Source organism: Callithrix jacchus, chromosome 1 (assembly GCF_049354715.1).
Source record: "Callithrix jacchus isolate 240 chromosome 1, calJac240_pri, whole genome shotgun sequence".
Lineage (NCBI taxonomy): Eukaryota > Metazoa > Chordata > Mammalia > Primates > Cebidae > Callithrix > Callithrix jacchus.
Window position 1 is genome coordinate 161,666,775 of NC_133502.1, and position 24,710 is coordinate 161,691,484.

General features: G+C 46.9%; 1 protein-coding gene across 7 annotated transcripts; it reads left to right on the forward strand.

Annotated features, from left to right (window-relative positions):
• Positions 1-1,108: 1,108 nt before the first annotated feature.
• Positions 1,109-24,393, forward strand: BSPRY (B-box and SPRY domain containing). Of its 7 annotated transcripts, none has more exons than XM_002743216.7 (6): positions 1,109-1,348; positions 5,782-5,880; positions 12,893-13,123; positions 14,690-14,715; positions 21,089-21,213; positions 22,781-24,393. In XM_002743216.7, the coding sequence occupies exons 1-6, from the start codon at positions 1,139-1,141 to the stop codon at positions 23,305-23,307; spliced, it is 1,218 nt and encodes a 405-aa protein (XP_002743262.1). In that variant the 5' UTR covers positions 1,109-1,138; the 3' UTR covers positions 23,308-24,393. The 7 variants fall into 7 exon arrangements, with proteins under 7 accessions (XP_002743262.1, XP_035111009.1, XP_008999840.1 ...); XM_035255118.3 differs by having other exon boundaries at positions 22,787-24,393; XM_009001592.5 differs by having other exon boundaries at positions 14,693-14,715.
• Positions 24,394-24,710: the final 317 nt, after the last annotated feature.

Genomic DNA, 24,710 nt, shown 5'->3' on the forward strand with positions numbered 1-24,710 from the left:
CTTGAGCTGGGCAGGTTGGGGCTGCAGTGAGCTATGATTGCACCACTGCATTCCAGCCGGGGTGACACAGTGAGACCCTATTTCAAAAAAAAAAAAACAGAAAAAAAAGAATTTGGAGTCGGAGAGCAGTGTTCTTCTTGTATGCGCAGACAGATTCGACTAGATGCCCAAGAGAAGGCTCAATCCGGGCTCAGACTATTATATCGGATCCTGGGGGAAAAAGCCCTAAACAGCTCAGGTACATGTTAGCAGTTTTTCTTTCTGGGGTGGGGGTAGGTGGATTTTTCTTCCACATGATTATTTGGATATTTTGTTTTCTTCAAAATAAAAATGCATTACTTTTTTCAATGCTAATTTAAAAAGAAAAGTCAAATATTCAAATTCAAAACGTTTGGATGTAAATACTTTGGGAAAATCAGCCTAACAAAAATGTTTTTTACTGGGCCTCAATGTTCAATTTTTAAAAAATTATTAATTATAGGAACCTTAAGTCACATTGTCTAGGTTCCAATCTAATGGCTACCCATTAGTAACTGCGACTCTTGGCAAGCCACTTAACTTCCATAAAAATGGGGTCCTACTAGTACTTTCCTCGCACTGTTAGTAGACACTTAGTGATTGCAGCTGCTGTGTTCCAGGTATTGTTTTACATAGTTAGTGCATTTACTCTTCAGCCGTCTGGGAGGCAGGTACTCTAAACTCGTTTTACAGCTGGGGTTCCCACCCAGTGAGCCCCCAGATGGGATGTGAGCCCAGGCAGTTTGTCACCCGAGGCTTGCTTTAAGCTACACATCTAAAGCTGCCTCTCAAAAAGGGCGGTAGTCAGGATTTCATAACAGAACGCTCGAAAAGCGCTCAGCAGAAGCCTGACAATAAGTGCTCAATGAAGTTTCCTACGGTCACAGTAATATTTGGAGTTTTAAGTTAGTTATAGAATAAATAAGCATACAATCGAGATTTCATTCAGCAAGAAATTTAAAGAGACCCGCTGCCTCGGGCGGGGTGGGAGCGCGGGTGGGGTGGGAGGAGGCGCAGCGGCTGGGCGCGCGGGCGCACCGGGAGGGCCGGGGGCGGGGTCAGCTAGGCCCCGCCCACCGCCACCTGCGACAGGTGGAGCGCGCGGCGCGGGCGCACGGCCATGTCCGCCGAGGGCAGCACGGGGCCGGGGCCGGGGTCCGAGCCCGGACGGGGGCCTGAGCCGGGGCCACTTTGTCCCGAACACGGCCAGGCTCTGAGCTGGTTCTGTGGCTCCGAGCGACGTCCGGTTTGCGCCGCCTGTACGGGTCTGGGCGGCCGCTGCCGGGGGCACCGCATCCGCCCGGCGGAGGAGCGCGCCGAGGAGTTGCGGGTGAGCGGGCTTGGGCGCCGGAAGGCGAGGGCTCTGGAGGGACCCGGCGCGCCTGGCAGGACCGGGCAGGGACTGGGGAGCCTGGGGCCGGGCGGACTCGACAGCGGGTCCCGGAGCCAAGGTTTCTCGGTGGCTTTGGCTATAGGACTAGGCGGTTAAGGGTGTGGCCTCTGAAGTCAGACTGACCTGAGTTCGAATCCACTCCCTGTGAGTCAGGTAACTCTCTGAGCCCCAGGGTCTTCATCTGTAGTTTGGGGACAGCAACAATAATAATAGCGTGTATTTATGAGAGTTGTGAGGTATAAATAAGATAGTGGGTAAAATGCTTAGCATTTAGGGGATCCAGGCTCCCCAGCCCCCTTCCATTGCTCTGTTGGGGGGAGCTGGGGCTGGCGTGGGGCAATGAAAGACCCAGCTGCTCCAGTTTTCAGTGGAAGGTGTGTGCCAGCTCCTGCCCCTGTGGAAATTGACACTGATAAAATCCAGCGCCTCCTTATCCCTCAATCCCTGGACCCAAAGGCCCCCTTCTCCTTTCTTCTCTTGCCCCTGCTCCTTCCCCGTTCTGGCTTCAGGTGCGGAGATCTCTTTTTCACTTTCAGGATTGGCCTTGACTGTACTTCAAGCTGGTTTCGCCTGGATAAACGGAGGGGGTGAGGATAATATCAGGAGGTTCCCTTTCACCCAGGCTTTCTCCCCACCTCCACTTCCAGCTCGGCTCCAGGATGGCCACCTTCTTGTCATCACCATTCTTCTGAGCTGCTGAGATTGGGAAAGTCCAAGTCACCTTGGGGCTTCTCTGTGACCCCTGGGGATTTCCTTGCAATTTGATTCAACAGCTTGTTTCCTCCTAACCCCACTGGAGTTCAGCCCTGCTGTGAGGCCTGAGGGCTCTTGCTGGGACTTCTCCTATTCAGACTAGCCTATAATAAACACACCTTACAGGGTGCTGGGCTCGGGAGGGGTTCAGTTTTTCAGCAACATCCAAAAGCTCCTCATTGGTCCTACCTCTTACCTCTATCAGCAACAGTGATGGTGAAAATAAACCTGGATAACATGGTGTAATCAACTTGCATAACAGACAAAAACTTTGCAAATTCCAAAGTACTTAAATATCTGTCATCTCATTCTGTCTTGACCATTGCCTTTGAAGTGGTCCTACCTACAGTTTATAGATGAGGCACCTGAGGCCCAGAACAAAGCAGTAATTCCTCCAAGCTTCCTAAAGGTCAGGGCTGGGACCCAGGGAGTCATTGATGAGGCAAGAGGAAACTGCTGCTTTGCATTGTGGTTGGAGGGAGGAAGTGATGCTAATGGGGGGTGAGAATTTCATGGAAACCTTAAAAGTAGCTATTGGGACTGTATTTGAGTGGTGGAAAGGATGAGGCTGGCGCAGGTGGCAGGCCTGGTGCTGGGTTCAGCTGTACTCTAACCCCAGGGAGTCTTCCTTGAACCCCTCTGAGGCACTACACATATTTATCTACTTTGCCTGAAGAGAGGTGGGTCTTTACCCTCTCTTCCTCCAAATTAGAGTAGATTTCTGTCTTTTGTACATTCCTTCCTCTGTCCCTCCAGTAAGCAAATAAATCTCAGCCTAGGGCAAGATTGTTACCAAAGCCCCCACTAGTTCTATGGCTCTTCTACCTCTGGATTCCTACCCTGTGGTTTTTCAGAAGGCTTCTCAGTTCTCTCAATCAGTAGTGGATAGTAATCACAGTTTCCTCCTAGTCAACTCAATTCTGTAACTTTGTATTTGGACCTGTAATACAATGTAAGACTAATTTCTACTTGTTGGGGGAGAGGTTTAAAAGGGCTTCCTGGAAGAGGTCACTGAGTTGCCTTGTGGCAGATGGAACTGAAGCAGAACTCTTAGGGGAAACAGTTGCTAAGTTAGAGAGACTGCTGCTTGGACAGGCTCTAGGTATCACCTCCGAAAAAGGAGTGCAAAAGCAGGACCCTAGCCCATACCTCCTCGGGCATCACTTCTCTTTAGGCCTCAGCTTTCGATTTTCTTTTCTTTTCTTTTTTTTTTTTTAGACAGTCTTGCTCTGTTGCCCAGGCTGGAGCGCAGTGGCGCTATCTCAGCTCAATGCAACCTCGGCCTTCTAGGTTCAAGAGATTCTCCCACCTCAGCCTCCCACATAGCTGGGGCTCTAGGTGCATACCACTACACCTGGCTAATTTTTTGATTTTTTGGTAGAGACGGGGTTTCTCCATGTTGACGAGGCTGGTCTTGAACTCCTGACCTCAGGTGGTCTGCCTGCCTCAGCCTTTCAAAGTGTTGGGATTGCAGGCGTAAGCCACTGAGCCCAGCCAGTTTTCCCATTTCTAAAACTCCCCTGAGCTCATGGATGATGCTCATAGTTTTGAGAGCCATGAACTGCTGAACCTCTTGTGGTCAAGGCAGTGGGTGTTCATTCATTCAAAAGATATTTATTCAGGGTCTTCTATGTTCCAAAACTCTCTTTGAGGTACTAGGACATAGAGAAATCAGACTTATGGTGCTTCTGTTCCAGTGTGGGGGGACAGATACCCAAAAAGGTAAACACATAATATATAGTCAGCGAGTTGTAAGTGCAGGGGAAAAAGTAAAGCAAAGTAAGAGATTGGGTGAGGTGGGAGATGGTCAGGGAAGGCCTCCCTGAAGAGGTGACATCTGAGTGGAGTTGGGGAGTGACGCACGCGTGCGCACACAAACACACAGACTGGTGGAAACGGAACAACAGGTGTAAAGGCACTGAGGTCAGGACACGTTTGGTGCATTTAAGAAACAGAAAGAAAGCCAGGGTGGAGAGTGGTAAGACGTGATGTTGGAGAAATAAGCTGAGTCACATCAGGTAGGGCTAGGTTGGCTAAGCTAAGAAGTGTGATTTCATTGTGAGTGTACTGAAAGCCATTAGAGGGTTTTGAGCAGGGACATGACCTGGTCTGATTTCCTTACAAAAGGTGGCTCTGGCTAGCTGGGGGTTGGGGGTGCAGAGTGCCCAGTTAGGAGGTTCTAACAGTGGTTCCTGTGAGAGATCATGGCCATCTGGATAGAATAACTGGAGTAGAAGTGACCAGAGGAGAGAGAGAGAGAGACTTTGGAGTTGGGGCTGATAGGCCTCACTCATGGAATTGATGTAGGGTTGGAGATAAACTCCTGGGTTTTTGGTCTGGGTAACAGGTGAATGATTGATTGATGGTGCTGCTTAATGAATGGTGATAACTTGCAGGAGAGCAGTTTGAGAAGTATGTTCTGTTCATGGACAGAACAAAAGGTATGGACAGTCAGGGAGCTGGGTATGTTGGAGGACCAAGAGTGTGTGCCAGAAAGTGATTATACTGGGCTGAGTGTGGTGGCTCCCACCTGTAACATCCCAACACTTTGGGAGGCAGAGGCCGGAAGATTGCTTGAGCCCAGGAATTGGAGACCAACCTAGGCAACATGGTAAAAGTCCATCTCTACAAAAAATGCAAAAATTAGCCAGGTGTAGCGGCACGTGCCTGTAGTTCCAGCTACTTAGGAGAGATATGAGAGGATTGCTTGAGTCCTGGAGGTCAAGGTTGCAGTGAGCCGTGATCATGCCACTGCACTCAGCATGGGCGACAAGCAAGACCCTATCTCAAAATAAATATATAAATAAATGTAAAAAGAAACAAATGGCCAGGTGCAATGGCTCACACCTGTAAACCCAGCACTTTGGGAGGTCAAAGTGGGCAGATCACCTGAGGTCAGGAGTTTGAGACCAGCCTGGCCAACATGGCAAAACCATGTTTCTACTAAAAATACAAACATTAGCTGCATGTGGTGGCATACACCTGTAATCCCAGCTACTTGGGAGGCTGAGGCAGGAGAATTGCTTGAACCTGGGAGGTGGAGGTTGCAGCAAGCTGAGATTGCGCCACTGCACTGCAGCCTGGGCAACAGAGTGAGACTCTGTCTCAAAAAATAAATAAACACAAGACAAAATGAACTTTAAGGCAAACATATGCAAACATATTACTAAAGATAAAGTCACTTAGGGAATGTGCAGTTCACCAGAAGCATATAATGATTCTAATCTTAAATGTTTCTAAATAATATAGCCTGAGAATATTCATAAAGCACAACTTTTTAAAAGTGATTATAATGATAGACTGTGGGGTTCTAGCATGAAGACAAAGAGGGGATGATGGACAGTAAAAGGTGGTACCACTAATGTGTTGGCAGCCCCAGCTGAGCTGTTGCTGGAATAGGGATCCTAGAGTTAGGGAGAAGGACAGGGCATGGTGGGGAGGGTGTGTATCCTTGAAATGGAGATTTTGGAGGTGGTGCAGTTTTTGAGAATGATGAGATCTGGGCTATGACCATGGGAGTGGGTGGCTGAGGTGCGGTAACACGAGCAAATCACTGGGGTGGAGTGAACGGCTCATGTACAGGGACCAAGATGCCACGAGTGTTGTTTGTGTTGCAGAACAAGATTGTGGACCAGTGTGAGAGGCTGCAGTTACAGAGTGCTGGCATCAGCAAGTACGTGGCAGATGTCCTGCCAGGGAAGAATCAGAGAGCAGTGGTAATTCCTCTTCTTTCCTCTCTACTTGGCCCCCTCCCAGGATAAGACCCTAGCCTTAGGGACTTGGGCAAGTCTAGGGTCCCTTACCAACCTCACAGGCTCATTGTGCAACGAGCAAAGCTGGATGTCCAAGAAGGATGGCTTCCCACCCCTCCGAGACATGGTTTTACCATCTGGCAGGGTGGACTTGTTCTTGTACCATACTTGGTGCAAAGACTCTGCTAGCAAATGACTTTCTTGGGTATCTTGGCACAGGGGATCAAGAAGGGTAGTATTCTTCTACCATCTAGTTATTTTCTGCTCAGCTCCAGAATTATAAAATAACCTAGAGACTTTTGCATTGAATATTCTCTATGACAATCTTTTGAAGTAGGTGGCAGTAACATCCCCATTTACAAATAGGAAAATGGGTCCTTCTAGAGGTCATAGAGGTTAACAGACCTGCCCAAGGCCTGCACAGCCTCCTGGCGGTCAATTCTGTGACCTGGATCTTCTGACTCCCAGGCTGGTGCTCCTGCCACATCCCACTGCTGATACCTTTTTTTTTTTTTCTTTTTGAGATGGGGCCTCACTCTATGTCTCTGACTGGAGTACAGTGGTGTGATCTCGACTCAATGCAACCAATGCCACCTGGGTTCAAGCAATTCTTCTGCCTCAGCCTCCCAAATAGCTGAGATTACAGGCACCCACCACCATGCCCAGCTGATTTTTATATTTTTAGTAGAGCTGGGGTTTTACCACGTTGTCCAGGCTGGTCTTGAACTCCTGGGATCAAGCCATCCTCCCTCCTTGGCCTCCCAAAGTGCTTGGATTACAGGTGTGAGCCACCACGCTTGGCCTCCGCTGCAGATTCTTTATTCAGTGGACTCATTCCAACTACTGTGTCTTTACACTCAAGTGTGCCCCTCAGGGGCAGAGGCTATGAATTTCATTCCGCACATCATAGAGGCTATGAATTTCATTCCGCACCTTTCCCTATAGTACATGGAGCAGACTTGGCCCTGCTTTAGTCAAGGTTCTTTTAACTGCATGGAACAGAACCCAGTTGAACAAGCATAAGAAAAATGGGGTGTTTCCTGACAGGACACTAGGGGTCCTCTTACGTCCTAAAGGGAGCTAGACCAGGAACCAGAAAGCTGCTAGGAGTCTAGGCAGCTAATCGGTGCCCATCTGTGCTTTGCATAATGGTCTCCATCTCCCTCCTCTGCCTTCTTCCCCTCTCCTTCCTTATCCTTTTTATTTTCTTGTCTTACTGCACTGGCTATGACCTTAGTACTGTGTTGAATAGAAGCTAGTGTGGCAAATACTTTTTTTTTTTTTTTTTTTTTGAGATGGAGTTTTGCTCTTGTTGCCCAGGCTGGAGTGCAATGGTGTGATCTCAGCTCACTGCGGCGTTGGCCTCCCAGGTTCAAGCAATTCTCCTTCCTCAGCCCCCTGAGTAGCTGGGACAACAGGCGCCCATCACCCTGAGTAGCTGGGACAACAGGCCCCAGAGATGGGGTTTCAACATGTTGGTCAGGCTGGTCTTGAATTCCTGACCTCAGGTGATCCACTTGCCTCGGCCTCCCAAAGTGCTGGGATTACAGGCATGAGCCATGGTGCCCAGCCAAGTTTTATTATTTGAGCAACTTGCAGGATGGAGCAGCCATTAACTGGGGTGAGGAAGGACTGCATGTGGAGTGATGGTTGGCGGAGGCAGGGAGGGGAGTGATGGTTGGCGGAAGCAGGGAGGGGACTGGGGGAGACCAGGAGTTCAGTTGTGGGCATATTAAGTTTGAGATACCGATTTGACATCCAAGTGAAGATGCTGAGTGGGTAGCTGCATATTATGAGCTGGGAGAGGGCTGGGTTGGAGGTATAAATTTGGAATTTATCAGTGTTTAAATAGTATTGAAAGCCATGGGAGAGGATGACATCACTAGGTGAATGAATGTAGACACAAAAGAGCAGGGGTTCAAAGACTGAGCCCTGGGGCACTTCACCTCCTATTGAGAAGACAGGAGGAACCAGCAAAGGGGACCAAGAAATCAGCTAATGAAACAGAAGTAAACTAAGAGAACAGAGTGTCCCAGAATGGGTTCATGGGAGGTAGGAGAGGTCACTGCTCTCCAGTGGTGTGTATGTGTTTACAAATACAGATTCATGTGATTATTGCCACAATTAAAATACAGAACAGCTCCATTGCAAGGACTTCTTGTGCTGCCCTTTTATACCACACATACCCTTTCCTTCCCCCTTGTATTATTGTTAATACAAAATTTCTGAATTTGAATTGCTAATCTCAGTAAAGCGTTTTTTATTTTTGTTTTAGGATTTTTGCATGTATGCTCAGGAGTGAGATTAGTCTATGAATTTCATTTCTTGTACCGTCCTTTTCAGATTTGATATCAAAGTTATGTAAGCCTTATTCAATAGATTGGGAAACAGAACTCTTTTTTCTTAAGGGTTTACTTAAGATAAGTTGCTCTTAGTTTTGATCAAAGTTGCCACGGTTTAACTATTTTGTTAGTCTTTAGAACTAGCTTCTAGTATTTTCGATCTGCTCTTTTGTATCTTTGTCTTAATTTCATTATTCTTTCTTCTTCTTCTTTTTTTTTTTGAAACAAAGTCTCACTCTGTCACCCAGGCTGGAGCACAATGGCACTGTCATGGCTCATTGCAGCCTTGAACCCCTGGGCTCAAGTGATCCTCTTGCCTCCCAAAGTGCTTGGATTGCCAACATGACCCACTGTGCCTAGCTTATACATATATGTGTGTGTGTGTGTGTGTGTGTGTGTGTGTGTATGTGAAATTTATTCATTGGGCTGAACAGGGTGGATCATGCCTTTAATCCCAGCACTTTGGGAGGCCAAGGCAGGAGGATCACTTGAACCCAAGACTTTGAGACTATTTTTGGCAACATAGCAAGACCTTTTCTCTACAAAAATAAAAAAATTAGCCAAGCCGGCGCGGTGGCTCAAGCCTGTAATCCCAGCACTTTGGGAGGCCGAGGCGGGTGGATCACAAGCTCAAGAGATCGAGACCATCCTGGTCAACATGGTGAAACCCTGTCTCTACTAATAATAATACAAAAAAAATTAGCTGGGCGTGGTGGCACGTGCCTGTAATCCCAGCTACTCGGGAGGCTGAGGCAGGAGAATTGCCTGAACCCAGGAGGCGGAGGTTGCAGTGAGCTGAGATCGCGCCATTGCACTCCAGCCTGGGTAACAAGAGTGAAACTCCATCTCAAAAAAAAAAAAAAAAAAATTAGCCAAATATGATGGCATGTATCTATAGTCCCAGCTACTTTGGAGGGTGAGGTGAGAGAATCACTTGAGCCTAGGAATTTGACACTGTAGTGAGCTATGATTGTAGCCTGGGTTACAGAGCAAGCCCCTGTCTCAAAAAATAAAAAACCAAAAACTTCTTAGTTGGTTCATATCTGCTCTCTACTTAATAATTTTTTTGAGACAGAGTCTCGCCCTGCCACCCAGGCTGGGGTACAGTGATGTGATCTCAGGTCACTGCAGCCTCCACCTCCCAGGTTCAAGCAGTTCTCCTGTCTCAGCCTCCTGAGTAAGGCCAAGGTCAGGAGTTTGAGACCAGCCTGGCCAATATGGTGAAACGCTGTCTCTACTAAAAATACAAAAATTCGTTGGGCGTGGTGTAGGCACGTGTAATCCCAGCTACTCAGGAGGCTGAGGCAGGAAAACTGCTTGAACCTGGGAGGTGGAGGCTGCAGTGACCTGAGATCACATCACTGTACCCCAGCCTGGGTGGCAGGGCGAGACTCTGTCTCAAAAAAATTATTAAGTAGAGAGCAGATATGAACCAACTAAGAAGTTTTTGGTTTTTTATTTTTTGAGACAGGGGCTTGCTCTGTAACCCAGGCTACAATCATAGCTCACTACAGTGTCAAATTCCTAGGCTCAAGTGATTCTCTCACCTCACCCTCCAAAGTAGCTGGGACTATAGATACATGCCATCATATTTGGCTAATTTTTTTTTTTTTTTTTTTGAGATGGAGTTTCACTCTTGTTACCCAGGCTGGAGTGCAATGGCGCGATCTCAGCTCACTGCAACCTCCGCCTCCTGGGTTCAGGCAATTCTCCTGCCTCAGCCTTCCGAGTAGCTGGGATTACACGTGCCTACACCACGCCCAACGAATTTTTGTATTTTTAGTAGAGACAGGGTTTCACCATATTGGCCAGGCTGGTCTCAAACTCCTGACCTTGGCCTCCGAAAGTGCTGGGATTACAGGTGTGAGCCACTGTGCCCGGCCACAATTACCCTTTTAAAAGGATGCTTGGGCTATTTTTCTAGCATTTCTCTACTTTATTCCAAGAGGGTTTTTGGTTTGTCTACTCTCTGTCATGTCTTTGGAAAGGGAAGTTTTTTCTTTTCTTTGCTCTCCTTTTCTGGGAATGACTCAACAAACTTGTTGAGACTGACTAGTCTTTAAGGCAGGAATCAGAATCTGATTCATCGTGGGTGAGAATCTGTTTTGATCCAGGATCACACAGTGCAACCATGGCTTCAGGATAGACAGGAGAGTAGTGGGCTGGATGCCGTTGCTCATAACTATAATCCCAGTACTTTGGAAGACTGAGGCAGGAAGATCGCTTGAGTCCAGGAGTTCAAGGCTGCAGTGAGCTAAGATTGTGCCACTGCATTTCAGCCTAGGCATCAGAGCAAGACTCTGTCTCTTAAAAAAAAAAAAAAAAGGCTGGGTGAGGTGGCTTACACCTGTAATCCCAACACTTTGGGAGGCCGAGGTGGGTGGATCACGAGGTCAGAAGATTAAGACAAGCCTGGCCAACATGGTGAAACCCCATCTCTACTAAAGATACAAAAATTAGCTGGGCGTGGCAGCACATGCCTGTAATCCCAGCTGCTCGGGAGGCTTGAGGCAGGAGAATTGCCTGAACCCAGGGGGTGGAGGTTGCAGTGAGCTGAGATCATGCCACTGCACTTCAGCCTGGTGACAGAGCTAGACTCCATCTCAAAAAAAACCAAAAACAAAAACAAAAAAGAAGAGCAATAGTGAATGAATGTCATTGAAAACATAATGTGGCAGGCTTTATTCTACTTACTTTATATATATTAACACATTTAACCCTCACCATAGCCTTATGAGGTAGGTACTATTATTATTCTCATTTTACAGATTAGAAAATAGAGGCATAGGGAAGATAAGGAATATGTTCAAAGTTCCACAGCTAATGAGTGGAGCAGTTAACATTTAAATCCAGACACTATCTCTAGGGCTTAATTTCCTAACCACTATGCTATATTGCCTCAAGAGAACCCTAAAAACTTGGAGTCTTACCTTCTGCATTCACTTGCCATTCACTTAGCTACTCTCTCCTCCCTGTAAGGCAAATTGTGGGTCTCAGTCTTTTCTGTAAAACAGGGATGATTGCCCCATGCACTGTACAGAGCAGGTCTTCAGGGACAGGGCACAGTGAAAGTGGCTGGCTGTCCCTGATGTTCTGACGTGAAGGAGGCAGTTCTATCTCCACTTGTCTGGCAAGAGTGCAAGGGCAGCTGCTTTATGCAACAGGTGCCTTTGGGGAGGATTGGTTGCCAGGTGGCATCTGGTGTAAGGGAATGGGATGGGACTGAGAGTCAAGAGAATTGGATTCTAGTCTCAGCTCTGCCACTGAATTGCCATGTGAGTACTACCAAGAGATTTTTTACTAAGTCTGAAAAAATTTCCTGGATGGGCACAGTGGCTCATGCCTATAATCCCAGCACTTTGAGGGACTGAGTTGGGCATATTGCTTGAGCCTAGGAGTTTGAGACCAGCTTGGGCAACATGGTGAAACTCCATCTCTATTTTAAAAAAAGAAATTAAAAAGAAAAAAAGAAGGCCGGGCGCGGTGGCTCAAGACTGTAATCCCAGCACTTTGGGAGGCCGAGGCAGGTGGATCACGAGCTCAAGAGATCGAGACCATCCTAGTCAACATGGTGAAACCCCGTCTCTACTAAAAATACAAAAAATTAGCTGGGCATGGTGACGCGTGCCTGTAATCCCAACTACTCAGGAGGCTGAAGCAGGAGAATTGCCTGAACCCAGGAGGCGGAGGTTGCGGTGAGCTGAGATCGCGCCATTGCACTCCAGCCTGGGTAACAAGAGCGAAACTCCGTCAAAAAAAAAAAAAAAAAAAGAAAAAAAACATTTCCCATTCAGTCAATATTTGAGTACCTACTACCTGCCAGGCACTAGGCTAAGAATTACAAGGAGACACCTGTTAACTTCATTGTCTGAGAATTGATTTCAGGCCTTTTTTTTTTTTTTTTTTTTTTTTTGAGACGGAATTTCGCTCTTGTTATCCAGGCTGGAGTGCAATGGCGCGATCTCAGCTCACCGCAACCTCCGCCTCCTGGGATCAGGCAATTCTCCTGCCTCAGCCTCCTGAGTAGCTGGGATTACAGGCACGTGCTACCATGCCCAGCTAATTTTTTGTATTTTTAGTAGAGACAGTTTCACCATGTTGACCAGGATGGTCTTGATATCTTGACCTCATGATCCACCCGCCTCGGCCTCCCAAAGTGCTGGGATTACAGGCATGAGCCACCACACCTGGCGATTTCAGGCCTTTTCTGTGGCAGATAAAAATTCTACCACAGAACCAGTTGAAAAGGACAGCTTTAGGAAGTCATCAGTTTTTTCCCTCAGACATGGTGAAATATCAACTGGACCACTGCTGGTATGGATCTTGCTGATGGGATGACTTTTTAGGCCCTCTGCCCTGCAATTCTGTGATTCTCTGACCTTGATCCTTTGATCTTGTATTGCCAATTGTGATGACATGTCTGTATCTCAAATTTCTTTACCCTAAACCATATTTGGGAAGTCTTAGGGCTGACATGTCAAAGCAAAAGGGCTTACATGCTATTATTTCCATCACTAAGCCATGGAAGACATTGCTAATCAATCTCAGCACTCCTTTCCACTGAGCCTAAACCCACTTAATCCTGACCTGGGCTTTGCAGAGACCACCCAACTCCTCATTTTATCCCTCATCAGAGCATGGCCAGTGCAGCAAGGGAAAAGGTTATCCAGCGGTTGAGTCTGGTGAGAAGTCTTTGCGAGAGTGAGGAGCAGCGGTTACTGGAACAGGTGCATGGCGAAGAGGAGCGGGCCCACCAGAGCATCCTGACACAGCGGGTGCACTGGGCCGAGGCGCTGCAGAAGCTTGACACCATCCGCACCGGCCTGGTGGGCATGCTCACCCACCTGGATGACCTCCAGCTGATTGTAAGTCGGGCAAGGATAAGGGCATGACCAGTTGGCCAGGCTCCCCAAAAGTCTGAAAACATCGAGAATATTGGTATGTGGTGGGTGGAAATGAGAATTTGGAGGAGGGATGAGTGACAAAGATTCTTTGCTTGGCCAAACTTTAGTCAGGCTTCTGAACTCTTTCTCAGGCCCATCTGTGCACTTCATGATAAAAACCAGTTTTTGCAAAAGAATCTTGCAAAGTCAATGTAGCCAGAAACCCCCATCCTTGACATCTGATCATCCTCAATATCTGATCTGGTTCCTCATCCACCACCATCTCCCAGGTGATGTCTGATCACTGTGTTCTGTCTGCAGCAAAAATCCTGTTAGGTAGGTTTAGCCATAATCTCCCTTACCCCCAATGTTTCCTCTTCATAATTTTCCATCCAATAACCCCCTACCCTGCTCCTTAGCTATACATTTCTGCCTGCCCATGCTGTATCCAGAGTTGAGCCCAACCTCTCTTTCACTACCTTTTAAAGAGGTCTTGAATAAACTCTGCCTTAATGTGCTTTAGGGATTACAGGGAATAAAATTATGTTTTTTGGGCACTGAAAATAGTTTTCTTTTGATAGTCAATGTGTACTGAGTGCCTATTATATGTGAAGCACTATGCTATGGGGAAGAGTAACTGGATGCACCTGCCAGCTGCTCCTGGCCTTATACAGGAGACAAATACACTAACTGACAATTAGAGTATGGAAGGACATGTATTGCTGTAGAGGAAATCACCCATGCTAGGGTCTGACAGTCCAGGCTAAGGGAAGGAGGGGTCAGGGGAGGTTCCAGGATGAAGTGACTTAGAATCTGATGCCTGAAAGATAAGAAGAATAGCTGTGTCAAAGGAAGTGAGGAGGTGGAGAGAGTTCAGAAGCATGTAGAGAGAACACTCTGCTCTGGGGAGCTGACGAGGGCTCTGATATGAAAATACAGCGCTCATCCTTAATCCTACCACCCAGAAATCACCATGATTCATATTTGGTACGTAGCCTTTCAAAGTATTTTATATGGATAGGCAGCTGCCTACAGTTTTGAGGGGAGAATGTGGCATCTGAGTCACAAGCAGAGGAAGGAGAATGTGGAATACCTGAGCTGTCCCACTGCTTCTGCAAGTAGGGCAGTTTCCATGACTGCCTGCAAGAGCGCATTCATTTAGTCACAGCTTCCATGGACAGAGCATGCTCTTTCACAGACAATAGAAGACTCAGAAAGAGTCACAGCCATCCAGAAACTGACAGTCTTCATGGGGGATGCTGTCGGGTGAACAGGTGATGGTCCTGAGTGGAGTTGAGGGGAATCCAGGATGCCCTGGGACATAGGGTAGAATGACTCATTCTGAGCATGTGTTATGGGGGTGTGTGTGTGTGTGTGTGTGTGTGTGTGTGTAGAACAGCTTAGAAACAGCTTTATGCTCGTCTTAAAAGAGTAGAAGTTTTTATTCTAGAGTCCACATGGAGCCTTTTATGGTAGTTAAATATGTCCAGCATTGACTACCTGCTGAGTTTCTGGTGCCAAGCCTGACTGTGTTTTCTTTTCTCACAGCAGAAGGAGCAAGAGATTTTCGAGAGGTGAGTATAGACCCCAGGATTTGACTAGGTAGTCTTGGAGACCCTTAGGCCTCTACACACTCCACTGCCTTCAGGCCCTGCTGCTCTTGGGAGAATGCATAGAGTGTGCAGCTGAGTGGTTTCCTGTAGCCCAGCTCTGTGGACAGGGTATCTCTCTGCCCTTGGCTTAGAGAACTGCTCAAAACACATGGAAAGGCAGTGGAATACTTAGTAATCCAAGACTCACCACTGCTTTCTTAAACTTCCTCTGTAAAAAGGTAGTCACCCGTTGGAAGGTTTTACCACCTCCATCTGCAGATGAAAATGTTGAGACTCTAAAAGGGGAAGGGACCTGCCTAAGCCTGGAACCAGGGGTTGGACTCATCTAACACCTGCCCCAGTACTGTCGCCTCTGCCTCACTCCTCCGTTCTCTGATGGAGGAATCTTTGAAACTTAAATCTGCATCAACACGCAAATTTTGCATTTTAACTCTTCAATAATAAAAGAATTTCATCAGATCCTGCGTGGGTTCTAAAAGACTGAGAGCCAAGGGCCTGAGCTAGTGGCCAAGAGGACATAATTTGCTAGGTAGAGTAATTCACAAACCTTCTGTGTGCAATTTCAGAGCTATACTTAGGGAATACAGTCCATTCTTAATAAATATTTACTTATTTATTTTTCTATATTTCCGTGGGTACAAATAATTTATTTTTATATGTAAGTTTCAATAGCAATACATGTTCATGAGAGAAAAAAATTCCACTGATATAAAGCCATTTAAAATGAAAAATAAATCTTGCTAGGCATGGTATCTCACACCTGTAATTCCAGCACTTTGGGAGGCCAAGGCAGGAGGATAACTTGAAGCTAGGAGTTTGAGACCAGCCTGGGCAATACAGTGAGACCTGATTGCTACAAAAAAATAAAAACTTAGCCATGCTTCCTGCTGAGAGTCGGCTTCTCAGAAGGCTGAGACAGGAGAATCACTTGAACCTGGGTGGTTGAGGCTGCAGTGAGCCATGATCACACCACTGCACTCAGCCTGGACAACACAGTGAGACCCTATCTCAAAAAAAAAAAAAAAAAGTCATCACGCTTTCCCAATCCCATTCCCTGGCAGTGATGGGTTTGAAAACATATGCATTTGTGGACTTGCTATGTATGTCATTGGAGGGTATGTGGGGAATTTTTGGTCGTTGTCTTAAAAAAAAAAATTTTTACGCTGGGCGCCGAGGCTCATGCCTGTAATCCCAGCACTTTTGGGAGGCTGAGGTGGGTGGATCATTTCAAGTCAGGAGTTCAAAACCAGCCTGGGCCAAGATGGCAAAATCCCATCTCTATTAAAAATTCAAAAATTAGGCTGGGTGTGGTGGCTCACACCTGTAATCCAAGCACTTTGGAGGCCAAGGCGGGCGGATCACCTGAGGTCACGAGTTCAAGACCATCCTGACCAACATGGTGAAACCTCGTCTTAAAAAAAATAAAAATAGGCCGGGCGCGGTGGCTCAAGTCTGTAATCCCAGCACTTTGGGAGGCCGAGGCAGGTGGATCACAAGGTCAAGAGATCGAGACCATCCTGGTCAACAAGGTGAAACCCCGTCTCTACTAAAAATATAAAAATTAGCTGGGCATGGTGGTGTGTGCCTGTAGTCCCAGCTACTCGGGAGGCTGAGGCAGGAGAATTGCTTGAGCCCATAAGGCGGAGGCTGCGGTGAGCCAAGATCGTGCCATTGCACACCAGCCTGGGTAACGAGCGAAACTCCGACTCAAAAAAAAATAATAATAAATAAATAAATAAATAATTAAAAAATTAGTCAGGTGTGGTGGCACGTGTCTGTAGTCCCAGCTACTCAGGAGACTGAGACAGGAGAACTGCTTAAACCTGGGATGAAGAGGTTGCAGTGAGCTGAGATCGTGCCACTGTACTCCAGCCTGGCAACAGAGCCAGGGCCAGGTGTGGGGACTCACACCCGTAATCCCATCACCTAGGGAAGCCTAGGCAGGCAGATCACTTGAGGTCAGGAGTTCACAACCAGCTTGGCCAACATGGTGAAATCCCATCTCTTCTAAAAATACAAAAATTAGCTGGGTGCAGTGGCACACACCTGTAATCCCAGTTACTGGGGAAGCTGGGGCAGGAGGATCACTTGAGCCCAGGAGGCGGAGGTTATAGTGAGCTGAGAGCATGTCAGTGTACTCCAGCCTGGGTGACGGGAGTGAAATGCTGTCTCAATAAAAGTAGGATAATTCTGTGCCTGTTGTTCTGAAACTTGTTAGCCTATCTGGGACATGTTTCCCTGTCCATACATTTAGATTCCCCTCACTTCTTTGAAAGTCTGAAGAATTGCACAGTGTAGATGGGTCACATTTATTTTACCATCTCCTAATGCATGCTCGGCTTGTTCCCACTTCTCCACTTGCACAATCTTTTCACACTTCTGTCCGTCTTCTCTATCTCCTTTGTCTTCGTCTTTAATACATTGTGTCCTTAATATCAAGCTGATGTGATTTGTGAAAAAAATTGATCTTTAATTCTTTTATTCAAAAGATTTCGAACTTATAAATAAGTTACAAAGGTAATGAGCTTCACCTAGAAAATATCAGTTGTTAACATTTTGCCGCATTCACTCTCGCTCACTCTGTCTTCCTATTTATCTATTGAGTAAATATGTTAAAAACTTATTTTTTAATTTTTTAAAATAATTTTAAAAAAGGAAAAAAAAAACTTTTTTCTAAGATGAGGTTTCACCATGATGGCCAGGCTGGTCTTGAACTCCTGACCTCAGGTGATCCACCCACCTCAGCCTCCCAAAGTGCTAGGATTACAGGCATGAGCCACCACGCCTGGCCAAAAACTTATTTTTTTATGGTCTATTTGAGGGTAAGTTCCAGAAAACATGAACTTTTCTTTCAAAATACTCCAGCATGTTTCTTCTAGAAACAAAGACATTCTCTTACATAACCCCAGCATAAAATTGAGGAAGTTTAACATAGATATAATACTATAATCTAATACACAGTCTACATCCAACCATTGCCAATTATGCAAATGTTCTTAACTGTTTTATTTCATTTTCCTACTTCAACTGGTCCTTTAAAGTCTAGAATTGTTCTTTAGCTTTTTAAAAAAACATTTTTAAAGAGTCAAGGTCAGTTTTATAGGATCTCCCTCAATTGGGGTTATCTGATGTTTCCTTATGATTAGAATCAAGTTATACATTTTTAGCAGGAATACCTCATAACTGATGTATCTTCAATTCATCATATCTGGGGGCCCATGATGTCCCTTTGTCCATTATCAAGGATGTAAATTTTGAGTACTTGGATAAAGTGATGTCCACCAGGTTTCCTCATTATAAAGTTATACTTTTCCTTTTATAATTAATAAGCAGTCTGTGAGGAGACACTTTCTGCATATGTATCCTGTGTCCCTTCAGACTTTCTCCCAATAGTTTTAGCATCCATTGGTCATTCCTGCCTGAATTATTCCTTTATTTATTTGCTTGTTTGTTTGTTCACTTATTCAATAATAATACAGACTCATGGATTCTTATTTTATTCAATGTATTATGATCTGTCACTGCCTTAACTAATTTTGTCATTCAGACTGTCCTAGATTTGGCCAGTAGGCCTCTTCAAGCTGGACCCTGTGTCCTTTTGAAAAGTTCCCATCATTCTTTGAGCACTGTCTTGCTCTCTGGCACAAGAAGCACAGGAAGATAACCCTGGCTTAACTTGTGCTTTTCCTGCCCTGGGATCAGCTGCTTCTCCAGGGGTCCTGGTTGTTTTTATTGGAGAATACTATTTAGAAACCAAGATCTGGGCATTAAGGATACTCAGTGACCTTGTTTCCAGGCCTCAGTGTACAACAGATGGAACTAGGAAGAGAGAGTGAGAGAGCATGTATGGCTTTTTGATGCATAAGTTTGTATCACAACTTTTTTTTCTTTTTTTTTTTTGAGACAGAGTCTGCTCTGTTGCTCAGGCTGGAGTGCAGTGGTGCAATCTTGGTTCACTGTAACCTCCACCTCCTGGATTCAAGTGATTCTCATGCGTCAGCCTCCTGAGTAGCTGGGATTACAAGCATGTGCCACCATGCCCAGCTAATTTTTGTAATTTTAGTGGAGACAAGGTTTCACCACATTGGCCAGACTGGTCTTGAACTCCTGACCTCAAGTGATCTGCCTGCCTCAGTCTTGCAAAGTGCTGGAATTACAGGCATGAACCACCATGCCCGGCCTATATCATAACTTCTAATTCCAATGTAACACCTCAAAGTTTTCCTTTGCCCTCTCCCTTTCTACATTTGTACCTCTTGTTATTTTACAGTGAGGGCTCCAGCTCCCAACAACATCAATATTTGCTCAATCCTACAATACATACCAAGTTGTCTGAGCATTGCTAAGCCCATACTGCTATTGACAGGCCTATTCATAGAGTTCCAGATTTGTCTGTAGTTCTTTATGCCCCTAGGCTGAGGGAATATACTCTCAAAGTACTGTGTTCAAAAGTTGCCAAGCCCCATCTAGCTGAAAAGTCACTTATCTGAGAAGTGCCTTGCTGGCTCTGGTGTTTCCAGGCTGGTGGCTGGGCTCAACTCTGACTGGACACTGCAGCAGATGCTGCCGTGTCTGGGTGTTCTGATCCTGACCGGGGCCTGCTGTCTTCGGGCCCTGTTTCATTTCCACCCCTCTGGGGCCATGAGTTTTGTCTTCGGTACCATAGGGAAGCTACGTCAGGTAATTCACTGTAGACTTTACTGTCTACATTCAGTCTCAGATTTGTCCTGGAATGACAGCTTAGCACCGCTGACATCAGCTCCTCTTTCTTCCCCACCTGTTGGCGAGAGCTTCTGCATTCTGAGAAGATGGCAATAGACCCTCTCTTGTCCTGACCACAAAGCGCCTTTGTTACTAGAGTTTGCTTCCAGAATTTCTAAGGCTTTGTTCACCTCATGCCTCCCAAGCCAGAACAGTCAGTGACAGTCTTGCAAAGAGCTATCAGGGCACATGCCCCACCTCTGTGCCCCCCTCCATTTATGGGCAGAGCCATAAGATATGGGGAGAGAGCATGTGCAGTCAGAACCACTGCCGGATCTCAAAGCCATCTTCAGGATTGGAGGCTGTAGGAACGGTCTTTCTCAGGACCTGGGGCAAAGGGCTGCAAAGCTCCATGTTAAATCCCTACTTTGTCCTATATTCCTTTGAGATTTCACTTCAGGTCAAGGAAAATAATACGTTGAATGCTGCCTGGGCTTCATCCCAATTTTTTTCTGTTGTTGCAGGGAAACAGGACTTGAATCCAGCTCCCCATTTTAGCTCTGAATATGTTCTGACCTGTCAATGAGAGAACTACTACCTCCCAGGTGATAGCAAAGTTGAAGTGCGATTCTATAGAGAAAACAGCAAGCCCAGGGCCTTGCAGCTGATACCCATGGCAGTTTTCAACTTCTAGGCATCATATTGTCCCAAATTCCCTCTCCAACAAAACCCAGGCCGCATTGTGAGCTGAGGAGAGAGTTCTTAGGAGCACAGTGGCATGACTCATTTGTGGCTGGGGTGGTAACTGATAGCCCTTTCCTCTGTGGACCCCTCTGGTGTCCACATTTTTAAAGTGGAGGAGTGGCTGTACATTCTGACAAAACCCAGGGAACATGACTGCCGCAACATGTCTGGGAGGGAGGTGAGAGATTTTCTGGGCAAGGGCAAAATGTTGGAGTAGAAAGACTACCATGCAGGGGTTCCAGAACCCCAGGCCTTAGCCCAGCTCTGCCATTAACTTACTGAGAGACCCTGGCAAGTTACTTCCCCTGCAGAGCACACAGCCTTCAATTTCTAATACTGGCACCTAGAACATATCTCCCTATAAACTGTCTACCAGCTTCACTGATATTAAGGTTTCTGGGGGCACAGGGGAAATGCCCACCTTCCCTTTTGGCCCAAGCCCCTTTGTGGGGCCTGGCTGCCACTCTTTTCTTTTTCTTGAGACAGGGTCTCACTCTGTCACCCAGGCTAGAGTGCAGCGGCATGATCTCAGCTCACTGCAGCCTCTATCTCCTGGGTTCAAACAGTCCTCCCACCTCAGCCTCCCAAGTAGCTGGGACTACAGGTACATGCCACCACACCTAGCTAATTTTAAATTTTGTATAGAGATGGGGTTTTACTGTGTTGTCCATGCTGGTCTCAATCTCCTGGGCTCAAGTGATCCTCTCCCACCTCAGGCCTCCCAAAGTGCTGGGGTCACAGGGGTGAGCCACTGCACCTGGCCCTAGCTGCCAATTTTGGTGTCACCCTGATAGAAGGCTTTTACTTTTGTCCTTGTCCTCACCCCATATTGATCCAGATATATTTCTAGAATCATCCTGATCTTTGTTTCTGTTTCTCCCCATATAAGGACTGAAGAAGCAGAGGGCATTTTGGATCCCCAGGAGTCGGAAATGTTAAACTTTAATGAGAAGTGCACTCGGAGCCCACTACTGACTCAACTCTGGGCAACGGCAGTTCTTGGGTCCCTCTCAGGTTAGGAGCAGTAGAGCCCAGGACCATTAGGACAACTGGGCTTCTGTCTGTCTGTCTGTCTGGGGTTCACTCCTGGTTCGCACTGGGGACCAGGGCTTCTGAGATGGTAGCTTAAACAAGGCATGCTGGATGCAGGCCGGTCAGTAGGGTCAAGGTTCTAGACAGGCTTGGGGCAGCTGGGCAAAGTCCTTCCCATTTTCAGACTAACATGTTCTGTGGTTGGGTCTGAGATAAATCTCATTCCTATAAATCATGTCTTCCTTACATCCTGCCCTACTAGGGCAGCTCAGTATTATTTATTGGAAACCTGGGGTTTAAGAAAATATAAATGAGGGCCAAATGGAGAACATCTGGACCAAGAATCAAACTGCCTAATTCGCCTCACTTATTCACTTTACACGCACTGACTCAGGCCAACTGTGGGTCCCACCCTGTGCCACATGCTGGGGCCACAGAGGTAAACATGACATGGTCTTCTGCCTCCAAGAATTCCCATTTATCACAGGGGTTTTCCAGAGCAGCCCCCCTCCAAATTACATGGAAGCTTCCATCCTCCCAATGGTAGCTTTTGCACAATTCATGGAACAATTAGGTTAATAGACTGATTTTTTTTTTTTTCAGTTTTAACCCTTCTTATATTATCCTTATGATTTTGGCACAAGCTACAGCCTATCTACTGTAGATTCTGGTATCAAACGATGCCTGACTTATCAGCAGTTTAGTTATTTGCTGGAAACTGCATGTCTCATGCCTCCTAGCTTCCAGAGGCTGTGTTTCTAGGACACATCCAATCTGGAGGCCACAGATATGAACAGGTAGAAAGCAGTACTATCAGCGCTAGGCATAGGAACAAAATGCCTTTTCTTCATTTTGCCCCTGACACTGACTCAGTGTCAGTGTGAACTTGGGCAACTTACTTCTCCTCTCTGGGCCTTATTTCTTTTCTTTTCTTTTTCTTTTTCTTTTTTTTTTTTCTGAGACAGAGTCTCACTCTGTCGCCAGGTGCCAAGCTGAAGTGCAGTGGCACAATCTCGACTCACTGCAACCTCTGCCTCCCGGGTTCAAGCTGTTCTTCTGCCTCAGCCTCCCGAGTAGCTGGGACTACAGGCGCACGCCACCACACCCGGCTAATTTTTGTATTTTTAGTAGAGATGGGGTTTCACCATGTTGGCCAGGATGATCTCAATCTCTTGACCTCATGATCTGCCCACCTCGGCCTCCCAAAGTGCTGGGATTACAGGCGTGAACCACTGCACCCAGCCTCTGGGCCTTATTTCTATCAGAGTTTACAGATGAGGGTCTTGACCAATAATAACTATTGTTATCAGGGCTACAGTTTATAGAGCTGGGCACTTTACATGTATGATTCTGTTTAATTCTCATGATCACTCAGGGAGAAGTCCTATTTTGACCCCCATTATGCAAATGAGCCTCAGAGAGAGTAAACGGAACTTTATCTTATCTGAGGTGACCGTGCCAACGAGTGGTGAGGAACTTTTTGCTACCTGGCAGGACCAGGTTAGGGCAGGGGTGGGCCCTCGGCAACTCTGATAATTCTTTCTGGCAGGTACAGAGGACATACGGATCGATGAGAGGACAGTCAGCCCCTTCCTGCAATTGTCAGATGATCAAAAGACCCTGACCTTCAGCACCAAGAAGTCAAAGCCCTGTGCAGATGGCCCGGAGCGCTTTGACCACTGGCCCAATGCCCTGGCTGCCACCTCCTTCCAGGATGGTCTCCATGCCTGGATAGTGAATGTCCAGAACAGTTGTGCCTATAAGGTGGGCGTGGCCTCAGGCCACCTGCCCCGCAAGGGTTCTGGCAGTGACTGCCGTCTGGGCCACAACGCCTTCTCCTGGGTCTTCTCTCGCTATGATCAGGAGTTTCGTTTCTTGCACAATGGGCAGCACGAGCCCCTGGGGCTGCTGCGGGGCCCAGCCCAGCTGGGTGTGCTGCTGGACTTGCAGGCTCGGGAGCTGCTCTTCTATGAGCCAGCCTCTGGCACAGTGCTCTATACCCATCATGGGGCCTTCACTGGGCCCCTCTTCCCAGTCTTTGCTGTGGCCGATCAGACCATTTCCATCATTCGCTGACTTCTGGCCACAGGAAGCCAGGTCCACCTCCCACCACCCTTTCAGGCCATGTTTTTACTGAGTGTCCTTTTCCTAAATGATGTATGTGGTGTTTCTAAGGGAAACACGGCCCACGATCAGTGGGCAGCTTTAGGAGGGATGGGGATCTGTTTCAGATCTAGGCACAACTTGTAAATCACAGGTGTCCAAACTTTTGGCTGCCCTGAGCCACATAAAATAACAATAGCTGATGAGCTAAGCTAAAAAAAAAAAAAAAGTCTGTGTATAATTTTTGTGATATCTGCCATCACAGATAAGCAAAAGAGCCCTCAAATTCAAAGAGTTGGACATTGCTGCTTTGAATGCTGGGTCTCTGTGGGGAACCTGCTACTACTCCCTGGGCCTTAGTCTCCCAAATCCACCATGCATCTGCCCCTCTGAAGGTGTCTTCACTTTGTCTCTGGCATCCAGCATGGTGCCTGGTGCATAGCGAGTATGCAGTAAATATTTGGCAGATGAGTGGATGGATAGATGGAGAGGTGAATGTAGGTAGGTGGATGGACAGGTGACTGGGTGGATGTGGTGGTCTTTGGAGAAGCACTGCCATTCAGCCGCCTGCTCCAGCTTTGCACATGAAGAAGTGCTTCTCTTCACAGGCAGAGAAGGCTGTGGCCGAAGTTTCTGCATCCCGTTAATTCAGTGCCTCTGTCTTTTTCATGACACGGCACATAGAGAAAATATTTTTTCTAGCACACAAGGGCAAACTGAAAGGCTGCTCCTGGCCAGTGGACTCTGGCCTGGGGGACTGCGTACTCCCCAATATCCTGCCTAGGCCCTCAGAGGACCAGGGGATTGTGTCTCCAGGTAACCTGACTGCAGCCACATCATCAGCATCTGTCTCACACCTGCCAGCTGAGCCCCAGCCTGTGCCCACCGGTAAAAGCAGGGATGGCCTTTTCCCTTAGAGCAGCTGATAAGCTTCCCTACCTGATGGTCCCCTCCGACATAAACTGCACACCTGGGGTGAGGGCTTAAAGCCAGAAATTGCTGAGGGAATAAGAGGGCCAGCCTTAGGGCACATGGAGGTTATTAAAAGTCTTAAAAGCATTAAAGGTTTATTCCGTGTTCTTTGTTGGTAATTAGGTGTATATTGTATGCTGGCCCATCTTCATACCCTATCCCATTCTTGGAAATAAGTGGGTGGCAGCTCAGCATAACAGAAAGAGCCTGGAGATGCTACCAAGACCCAAGGCAAGTTCCTTTATGTTTGCCTCTGTGAAGAGTTCACCCTAGAATAGCGGTCTTCAAACATGTCTCCAGGAACTCTCTTCTAAAGCAATCTTACCTACAACTTTAGGCTCCTGGGTCCAAAGAAGATAAGAGGCAGAGCCCTTCCTACTTTGTTTGGAAGCCACAGAGCAGTC

What these genes read in the sequence shown, in the direction of transcription:
- BSPRY (XM_002743216.7), top strand. Translation starts at nt 1,139, where the DNA reads ATGTCCGCCGAGGGCAGCACGGGGCCGGGGCCGGGGTCCGAGCCCGGA. An exon ending in GAGCAAGAGATTTTCGAGAG is followed by an intron (nt 14,716 to 21,088) that starts GTGAGTATAGAC and finishes TCCCCATATAAG; the next exon opens with GACTGAAGAAGCAGAGGGCA. An exon ending in AGTTCTTGGGTCCCTCTCAG is followed by an intron (nt 21,214 to 22,780) that starts GTTAGGAGCAGT and finishes TCTTTCTGGCAG; the next exon opens with GTACAGAGGACATACGGATC.